Source organism: Canis lupus, chromosome 3 (assembly GCF_048164855.1).
Source record: "Canis lupus baileyi chromosome 3, mCanLup2.hap1, whole genome shotgun sequence".
Taxonomy (NCBI): domain Eukaryota; kingdom Metazoa; phylum Chordata; class Mammalia; order Carnivora; family Canidae; genus Canis; species Canis lupus.
Genome location: NC_132840.1, coordinates 73,560,843 through 73,571,657, shown reverse-complemented (window position 1 = coordinate 73,571,657; position 10,815 = coordinate 73,560,843). Strand labels below are relative to the sequence as shown.

Below are 10,815 nucleotides of genomic sequence, written 5' to 3'. Positions count from 1 at the left end.
GTTCCCCCATCTCCGGGGCTCTGGCAGGTTGCCAGGCTCTGGCCGGCTCCCCCTTCCTGTACCTGAGTAGATGTAGGGCGCACTTGCTTTGCTTCTTTGCTCTCGGAGATCTTGGTCCTATGCTGCCTCGGGTCCTGTGTCTGAAATCCATTCCGCACACGGCGGCCTCAGTTTTTGAGTTGTTTCAGATGGGAGGGTGAATTTGCTCTCATTCTTTGTCAGAAGAAATTCATGAAAACTTGCAGTCACAGAGAAATCTATACACGCGTGTTTATAGAAGCTTTGTCATTGCCAAACAAACCAATCTAAATGTCCTTGAGCTTGTGAATGGATGGATGGACAAGCTGTCGTCCAGCCATACTGCAGCCTAACCTTCCGTGATAAAGAGCTGTGTGTGCCAGTGTGGATGAACCTCTAACGTTAGCATTATGCTAAGGGAAAGAGTTCAGGGTTGAGCAAGTACCTACCTTATTGTCCCATTTCTGTGCCTTCCTGGGAAATGCAACATGGTAGTGATGGAAACCGATGAGTGGTTGCGGGGGGCTGCAGGTGGGCGTGGGGAAGGCACTCAAGGGCCAGTGAGGCTTTTGGCGGGTGATGGAGCTATGGTTGCTTGCTTGTACATGGTTGTCAAAATTGGCAGAGCTCTATACTAAAAATGATGAGTTTTATTGTATGTAAAGTACGTCTTAAAAATTGCAAAAAATTAGATATTACTTTTTGTTCAGAACCTTCCAGTTTATCACCCAGAAGGCTCTATTGTTCTGCCCCTATTGCCTCTTTTTTTTCTTTTTTTAAGATTTTATTTATTTGAGAGAGAGAGACTGTGAGCAGGGGGAGGGGCAGAGGCAGAGGGAGAAGCAACTTCCTGCTGAGCAGGGAGCCTGACATGGGGCTCGAACCTAGGACCCTGGGATCATGACCTGAGCTTAAAGGCAGACACTTGACTGAGCCACCCAGGTGCCCCCCTGTTGCCTCTTTGATGTCATCTTTTTCTCACATTCTCCCTCTGTGGACTCCTAGCCTCCTTGTTTCCCTTGCTGTGCCTCACATATCAGCCTCTTTTTGTCTCAGAACCTTTGCACACCTATATATATATATATTTCCCCAGAGAAGAGAGATATTATATATATATATATCTCCCCCTGCCCCCCTTTCCTTGAAGGGATGGGATCGGTGGAGGCCTGGAGTCTCTAGGGATGTGCCAGGCCTGCCCAGAGGGAGGCCAGAGTGGATTGCGAGGTCAGTTGTCTGAGGCCTTGACAAGGCCGAGCATCTGTAGACAGCTTTCAGGTGGGCTATGGGAGGGGTAGGAGTCCTGGGCGCCCTGGCTTCTGAAAAATGTAGTCAGCATGAGCATCACCATTCAGCTTGTTAGAGAGGATTTCAGGTCTTCTCCCTGCTCCCCACCCCCCACCCCTTGGTCAAATCTACTGAAGCAGAATTTGCTCTGTAGCAAGTTTCCCAGCTGATTTGTGGGTACATTCAACAAGTACTAGTCTCAGACTACAGGTGTGGGTCCCTGGCCCGAACCTAGTGCTCACCCTGGTACTCCCTGCAGGAGGCTTAGAAAAGCAGGGCTTTGTCCTACCCATTGTTTTCCCTCATCTTTGGCCCTAACCAGGAAGTGGAGGCCTCTGGGAGTGGGCAAGAGTAACCTCAACCTCATAAAGTCATGACGAAGGCAAACACGAATCGAATCCCTAGGGTCCCAAGTCACTTTCCTGCAACATATCAAAGTCTCATGATATTCCTGGAAGGCGAGTATAATTATCCCCATTTTACCCGTGATAAGAACAAAGCGCTGAGAAATTAAAAAAAAAAAAATTCCCAAAGATGTAACTCTTAGGTAGCAGAGTTAGAATTTAAACCCCATGCATTTTGTAAAACAAGTAGACAACCCGTTTGTGGATGTTTGCAAATACTAACGTGCTAGTCACTGCCATAGGCTGAGTGCTTGTGGGACCTGGTCCTTCTCCTAGTACTTGACACGAATATTTAGTCATTTTGCCCTCAGGGCACTTGTCCCTGGGAGGGAAGAGCCATTGTTGCTAGTCCCATTTCACAGATGAGGAAATGGAGGCCCAGAGATGTTCAGTGTCTGTAGAGTCTAGATCCGGCTGAGATCAGTGGTTGCCTCTGAGGAGGGAGGCGAGGGGTTGAAGGGAAGTTTGACTCTTTAAGGCTTCAGCATTGTTTAGAACTGGGTAATCCATTCACAGTGAGCACACAGTTTTTTTTTTTTCTTTCTTTTTTTTTTTTTTCTCTTCTTTTAAAGATTTATTCATGAGGGATACAGAGAGAGAGGCAGAGACACAGAAGGAGAAGCAGGCTCCTTGCGGGGATCCTGATGTGGGACTCAATCCCAGGACCCCAGGATCATGACCTGAGCCAAAGGCTCAACCACTGAGCCACCCAGGTGTCCCCACCCAGTCCAGGTGTGCCTGGCCCTGAAGCCCAGATTCTTTTCACTGCAAAGCCATCTTACAGCTCCTTTTGACTTCCTGTTCTGTCCCCTCCTGGGAGCACCCAGCTCCTCCCTGCCCTGCCTTTATTCCTGCTGTTCCCCCTCACCCCAAAGCCCAGCTGGATTCAAATCATTGGCCGCTAGTTCTATTTCTTTTTAAAATTTTATTTAAATTCAATTTGCCAACATCCAGTATCATACCCAGTGCTCATCATATCATGTGTCCTCCGTAATGCTCATCACCCAGTTACCCCGGGCCCCCACTCCCGTCCCCTTCTGCATCCCTTTGTTTCCCAGAGTCAGGAGTCTCTCTCATGGTTTGTCTTCCTCTCTTAATTGTTCCCCACTCACTTTCCCCCTCTTCCCTTATTGCTACTTCTATTTCATTTTTTTTTTTAAAGTTGGTCCAAAGCTCAGAAACAGAACATTTCAGTTGGCTCAGTTTTTTTTTTTTTTTGAAGATTTTATTTATTTATTGAGACAGAGAGGCAGAGACCTAGGCAGAGAGAGAAGCAGGCTCCATGCAGGAAGCCTGATGTGGGACTCGATCCTGGGATTCCGGGATCACGCCCTGAGCCAAAGGCAGATACTCAACTCCTGAGCCACCCAGGTGTCCCGCTACTTCTATTTCAAATGCCACTTTTCTGTGGCATTTACACACAGCTGGATTATGTCATGTTAGAATTCTCCCTTTAGCTACCCCACAGCATGGATGGACTGGGCTGCACCTCCCTTTCTTTCCTCACCCCTTTCCTGGTATCTGGCCAGGGTTCACACTCAGGGCTCTATCCTGCTCCCTGAGATGGTTTGGTTTCACGGAGGACTCTCTCGCGGAGCTAGCTCTGGACCGGAGCTGTGAGAGCCAGGTCCAGTCTCTCTGGGATTCAGCTCCCTTCCATCCTTGTGGAAAAGGAAAGAATCTTCTCTACCCACCAACCTCTCTCCACACCTCTCCTCCAGAGATGAGGGGGCTCTGCTGTGACTGCCTCTGTGTTAGCCATAGTATAATTCCTGGCTCCCTCTTGACCTCTCTGGTGGAATCACTTATGCTCTGACTGTAGAAGGCAAAAGTAGGCCCATCTCTGCACATGCCCAGGTTGGGAAAGAGCACAGGCATTTCAAGGTTAGCTGCTAAGTGTCACCCTAGAACATTCCATGAATATATACACATGGATAGCTATATCTGTCTGTATATGTATATAATAGATTATAAAATTTACTCAGAATAAAAAATATATAATTTTTGACTATGAATGACCTATGAATTATTTAGAGGTCTTTTTAACATCACATGCGTATTTCATATTTTAAAAAAGATTTTATTTATTTCTTTGAGAGAGAGTGCATGCACATTAGCAGGAGGAGGAGACAAGAGGGAGAAGCAGACTCCCTCCTGAGCAGGGAGCACAATGTGGGGCTTGATTCCAGGACCCTGAGATCCTGACTTGAGCTGAAGTCAGACACTTAACTGACCGAGCCACCTAGGCACCCCTATTTTATATTTTAAAGAATATTGTTAGCTATTGCCTTTGATTTAATAGCATTATAGTCAGAGAGCTTTATCTTAGCCTAGGTTTCTTAGAAAACTTATCTAAAAAAAACATTATCTAAATTAAAGGTACAACTTAATGCTTTATCATGGGGTTCCATCCCAGGAAAGTGGGAGTCAGAGGGAAAGGGCTGTGAAGCAGGGAGAAGGAGAAAGCCATCACAAGGTGAGGAGTTCCTGAGCTGACCACTGCTCTATAAGCTGAATCACAGGACAGTCCCTGGGGAACTAGGGCTTCTCTGAATAGTTCCATACTGGGAAGAACGATGAGTAATTTATCTGCTGGCTCCATCCTGTCTCCTGTTTTCCATTATTCAACATTTGTCCTATAGATAGTAATTTCTATGTTATGTTGCTCAGCCTTTCCAGGCAGCTCTGGGGAAGCTCTGAGTGCTAGAGCTACTCTGGCTCCCATAATGGTGGGAGCGATGAAGACCACCCAAGCCAAAGCCCAGCCCTGGCCCCAGTTTGTGCGGGGAGATTGGTGTGGTGTTAGAAATGATGGGTTACCAGAGCTTTAGAACCATGGACATGAAAGCAGGCAGAGCTGGGTCCATGCAAGGCAGGAATCTGGGCTGAGAGGTGGGAGGATGGGGATGTAGGCAAGGCTGATTGGGGATTGATGGGAGCACGAAACTGGGTCTGGTGGGTGCCCATACTACTTTTGAAATGTGTCAAGACTTTATGGCCTAGTATATAGTCGACTTTTTACAAATGTGCTTGAGAAGGATATTTATTTTCTAAGTTTTGAGTGCAAGATTCTACACCTATTAGGCATGCTAATCATATTACTTAATCTTCTCTACTAGTATTTTATCTGTTTGACCTAAATCAATAAGTGGGAGAAGAATGCTGTAGTCTTCTGTGTTGGTGGATTTATCAATTTCTCCTGTAGTTCTATTTTTTATTTTCTTTTTCAGATTTTATTTATTGGAGAGAGAGAGAGAGAGAGAGAGAGAGAAAATGAAAATGCAAGCTGGGAGGAGGGGCAGGGGGTGAGGGAGAAGCAGACTCTAGCCCGTGGAGCAGGGAACCCGACGCGGGACTCAATCCCAGGACCCTAGGATCATGACCTGAGCCGAAGGCAGACACTTAACCACTTGAGCCATCCAGATGCCTCCATTAGTTTGTTTAGGGCTATTTTTATATTCTGTTTATACAAATAAGAAAAACATATTTACTGAGAAATGTTTTTGAAATATATTTTAAATATACAGAAAAGTAGAAAGAAACATCACTTTGATTTCACACTTGATAACATTTTGCTGTATCTGCTTCAACTGTTGTGTTTTTCCTGAAGTCAATTACAACTTCAAGTCATTTTATCCCCAATTTTTCTGCATGTATGTCTAAGGATATTTTTGTAAAGTATAATATCATGGTCACACGTAAGGAACTGTTCCTTATGACCATTTAATCTCCGGATCCTATTCACAACTCCCCAGTTACCTCTTTACCCAAATGTCTTTTGGTGCTAATTTGTTCAAAACCCAGTCAGGGAGCTCCTATTTGGTTGTTATGCCTCTTAAGAGCCTTTCACGACATTGACTTATGGAAGAGGTTGGGTCACTTGTGTGTAGAATGTCCCACCTTCTGAATTTATCTGTTAGCTTCCAAGTGGTGTCATTTAACTCATTTTTCTAACTTATATGTTTAGCTGGAAATTAGATGTAAAGGTGTAGATTAAGCATTTTTAATAAGGTGCCTTGAGGTGACGCAACATGAGGCATACTTCATATTCACAAGAGGAGGCGCATAATATCTCTATTCCACTGTTAGTGGGCAGGGTAATGTCAGCCTGATTCCTTGATTTTATTTTTATTTTTTATTTTTATAAGGTATTTTTTTTTAAAGATTGTATTTATTTGACAGAGAGAGAGAGAGAGAATGAAGCATGCTCACAAGTAGGCAGAATGGCAGGTAGAGGGAGCACTCGATATGGTGCTCAATCCCAGGACCCTGGGATCATGACCTAAACTGAAGGCCAGATGCTTAACCAACTAAGCCACGCAGGTGCCCCTAATTCTTTGATTTTAGAGTTAGATTTTTCTGTTGAGATTAGCAAGGAACCTGTGGGATGATACTTGGGCATTTAACAACTATCCAGTTCTCCATAAACCTTTCCCTTAATGCTTTTCACCTCCATTGACAATTCTTGCCTGAATCCATTATTTCATTAGAGGTTGTAGATTTTTTATCATTCACTGATTTGATTAGCTACATTTTTTGGTGTGTGTAAAGAAGAGCTTCCCTTCACTACCTCGAGCACCTTGTTACCTGGAGGTAGATTTCTATGGTGAAGCAGAAAGATGCTTGCTTCCTCGACCCCCTCCCCCCATTACTATTTCAGAATAAGGACTTGGCATGACAGTCAACTCCAGTGGTGACAAAGGGATTGTGGTTTTTTCTTTTCTTTTCATTTATAGGTATTAACTTGCTCTGTCTTCCTGGTGAATTGATCCTTTTATGACTATGCAGTGACCCTCTTTATCCTAAAGTCAGTTTCAGTTGTACAATATAGTGATTCAACAATTCCATATATCACCCTGTGCTCATCACAAATGCACACCTTAACCCCCATCACCTATTTCACCCATCCTCCCACTTACCTCCTCTCTGATAACCACCAATCTGTTCCCCATAGTTAAGAGTCTGGTGCTTGGTTTGCCTCTCTTTTTTTCCCTGTTTGTTCATTTGTTTTGTTTCTTAAACTCCATGTGTGAGTGAAATCAAATGGTATTTGTCTTTTTCTGACTGACTTATTCCACTTAGCATTATACTCTCTAGCTCCATCCTTCTTACAAATGACAGGATTTCTGCCTTGGTCATATGCGCGTATGCACTATCGGGGCAAATGCTGTATGTGTGGATTCATGCCTTTAATGAATTCTGAACATTCTCAGCTGTTCTCTCTTTAGATGCTGTTTTTCCTTCATATTTCTGTTCTCTCCTTCTGATTCTTCAACTGGATTTGTTAGACTTTCTTATTCTAGTCTCCACTGTCCACAGCCTTGTTTTGTGTGTATGTATATTTTAACTCCTTATTTCTTTCTATAGCAAACTTAGTAACTTCTTCAATCTAACTTCTGGTTCATTAATCTTCTCAATCTGTCTTAAGTGCTATTTACCCCAAACATTCAGCTTTTAATTTTAATAAAAAAAGGGTTTTTTGAGGTTTTATTTATTTATTCATGAGAGAGAGAGAGGGGGATAGAGACAGAAGGAGAAGCAGGCTCCTCATGGAGTGGGGAGCCTGATGTGGAACTTGATCCCAGGACCCTGGGACTATGACCTGAGCTGAAGGCAGACGGTTAACCAACTGAGCCCTATCCAGGTGCCCTATAGCTCTTATTTCTAAGAGCTCTATTTGGTTCTTCTTCAAATCTACCTGTCACAGTTGCTTTATTAAAATACCTATTTTTTGGCTGTTTTTAGAGAGACAGAATTGTGTGCATGCATGAGTGGAGGTGGGGAGGGGCAGAGGGAGAGAGAGAATCTGAAGCAGGCTACCTGCCTAGTGTAGAGCCCAATAGTCTCGATCTGATGACCCTGAGATCATGACTTGAGCCAAAATCCAGAATCAGATGCTTAACTGAGCCATCAAGGTGCCCCCAAAATACCTTTTTTTTTTTTTTTAAGAGAAAATAGATATTGGTGAGGTTGTGGAGAAATTGGAACCCTTGTGCACTGAATGTAAAATGGTGCAATCCTCATGCAAAACAATAAAAAATTGGGATACTTGGTGGCTCAGTCAGTTCAGTGTCTGCCTTTGGCTTGGGTTGTGATTCCAGGGTCCTGGGATTGAGCTTGTGTCGGGTTTCCTGCTCAGTGGGGCATCTGCTTCTTTCTCTCTCTCTCTCTCTCTCTCTCTCCCCCCCACTTGTGCTTTCTTTCTCTCTCTCAAGTAAATAAAACAATTAAAAAAAAAAGGAAAACAATGAAAAATTGAAAACAGATACCATATGATCCAGCAATTCTATTTCTGGGTGTATATACCCCAAAGAATTGAAAACTGAATCTTGAAGAGAGATTTGTACACCCTGCTCACAGCAGCACTATTCATTATAGCCAGGAGGTAGAAACAAGATGTCCATTGATGGATGAATGAATAAATGTAGTATAAATAATGGAATATTATTCAACCTTAAAAAGGAAGAAAAGTCTGACACAGGCTACAACCATGGATAAACCTTGAAGACACTCTGCTAGGTGAAGTAAGCCGGGCACAGAAAGGCAAATGCTATGTGATTCCACTTACATGAGGCACCTAAAGTAGTCATTTTCATAGAGACAGAAGGTAGACAGGTGGCTTCCAGTATCATGGGGGAGGAAGAAATCGGGGAGCTATTGTTTAATGGTACAGAATTCTGGAAGGGAAAAAGAGTTTTGGAGATGGACGGTGGTGGTAGTTGCACAACAGTGTGAATATACTTAATACCATTGAACTGTATACTTACAAATGGTTAAGATAGTAAATTTTTGTGGATTTTATTTTATTTTTTATTTTATTTTATTTATTTTTTTTGTGGATTTTAAATTACAAATATTTAAAAATATCTTTATGAGGAAAAAGTACCCATTTTAAGCATTTATTTTTAAGATTTTATTTATTTGAGAGAGAGCTAGCATGGGAGAGTCTGCATGAGTGGAGGGAGGGGCAGAGGGAGGAGCAGACTCCCCGCTGAGCAGGGGGCCTGATGCGGGGCTTGAACACAGGACCCCAGGATCATGACCTGAGTTGAAGGCAGATGCTTAACTGACTGAGCCACCCAGGTGACCCTCATTTAAAATTTATTTAAAGATTCATAAATTATGATATTGGCATAATGTGATAGTTTATAACATGAACACTGGAATCAGAATACTCATATTCAGCTTACCTATATGTAACCTCAGGCAAGGTACTTAGCTTCATTGAGCCTCAGTTTTCTTATCCATAAAATGGGGATGGAAATGGGGATGGGATACGAATGGCACCTAACTCATAGGTTTGTATGAGTCTTAAATGACTTAATACACAGTGAAACACTTAGAATAATGTCTGGCACATAGACATATTCTATAGTATCAGTTTTTCTTATAACCTGGCAATTCTAACATAAGGTCCTTGACTATTTTTGATGATTCCCACTCCTGGGATTTTCTTTTTAAAAAACCTTGGCTGATCTTTGATGGTGAGCACTGGGTCTAGGTTTAGTTCTGATCTCAACTTTCATATAGGTCTTGGTCCCTTGGACAACCCAAGATTTTAGTTAGCTGTTGCTCTCAAATCTCTACCTTCATTTCAGCTCACGATTCTGATAATTTTGTTTTATTTATATGTGTTTATTCATGTTTTTATTTGGTCTTTGAAGATTTCTATTTCTTGAGAACCTAGTAAAGCCTATTCATCTAAGATCTGACCAGGAGGGTTTTCAGAATACCTGGGCCCCCATACAGTGGCCAGAGAAGTCCATGGGGCTTAATTCTCTGACAATTTGAGTGCAAGACTTATTCATGATTATGTTCCCAGAACCCTACTTAGGTCCCACTTCAGACTTTGCATATATATATATATGTGTGTGTGTGTGTGTGTGTGTGTGTACTTTTTTATTTTATTTTTTATAAAGAATGAAAGCAACCATGCCCAGGGCTCTCTAGGTAGAAGTGAGGACTCAGGTGCAGTATCTCTTTCCAGGCACTGGGGGAGCCATGGTTTACCATCAGCCTTAAGCATGCAGATCCTCTCTCTCCCAAGTCATAGGTGTTATCTCCCGTCTTTGGGTCTCCTTTTTCCTTCTTTGGGTATCAGTGGTCTCCCTAGGACCTTTTCCTACCCAGGTGCAGGAATGATGCAATAGTCTCAGCTCAGTTCTTAGCATGCAGCCCAGTCCACCAGTGTCAGACTTTACACACCTGTTTAGTAGCAGCATCCATAGAACTGTCATAACATTAAGTAATAGTATTGAGCCAATAGCAGGACTGTGCATTTTACATTACAACTGGTTTCTTCCTGGATGGGCTTGAGGATGGGTGGTGGAGAGGGCTGGCTCAGAGCCTTTTCTCCCTTCATGGGGTGATCTGAGCTCTTACTGGAGAGTCTACTTGGTGATCTGAGCTCTCACTGAAGAGTCTACTTCCATTTAGTAGAATAGGAAAGTTCCTTCCTGGCTTAGCAATGCCTTCAGAGACCTTGGCCAAAAGGCTGGCCTGTTCAGTAGGCTGTATCTTTCTCCTTGGGATGCCGGGAGCCCCGGGGGTGGCGGAGCTGGTGGTGTTGATTTCCTCTGGGTGCCTGTGGGCTGTGATGTCTTTTACAGGAATGGAAGCCCTTTGCTGCACCAAGAAATGTTGAGGTGATTGGCAGAGAGGTGTGCCCACAGGGGCTCTTGCTCTGTCTGACTTCTAGGGGGATCCCCAGTGGGCAGGACAGGGGGAGGCAGCTTCCAGCAATATGAAGGGGCCGCAGCATCATGGTGTAGACTATGACAAGAGACCAAGAGTCAGATGACTTGAAACTGGACAAGGTGGTGATATGTGCAAAGTTAGTCTGCTTTTTCTGAAGCTCTTTGCTCCTCTCTCTTGAACCTTTCCACCCTTTTCACCCCAATGGAGTCTGTTCTCTGGAAATTCTTTGCCAGAGAATAGAGAATGATAAAGCTGGGTGTGTTCTATATCCTAAGGCATTTGTATTTACTTGGAATCTCAGATGTTTCTTGAACCTTTCCACCCTTTTCACCCCAATGGAGTCTGTTCTCTGGAAATTCTTTGCCAGAGAATAGAGAATGATAAAGCTGGGTGTGTTCTGTATCCTACGGCA

General features: G+C 43.4%; 1 protein-coding gene across 2 annotated transcripts in view; it reads right to left on the bottom strand.

The window, feature by feature from the left end:
* Positions 1-7,453: 7,453 nt before the first annotated feature.
* Positions 7,454-10,815, bottom strand: part of TMPRSS4 (transmembrane serine protease 4) — a 36,630-nt gene continuing 33,268 nt past the window's right edge. For both annotated transcript variants that reach the window (XM_072822208.1, XM_072822209.1), the window contains exon 13: positions 7,454-10,478. In XM_072822208.1, the coding sequence (XP_072678309.1) occupies positions 10,467-10,478 (12 nt within the window). In that variant the 3' untranslated portion in view covers positions 7,454-10,466. The remainder of the gene's footprint in view (positions 10,479-10,815) is intronic.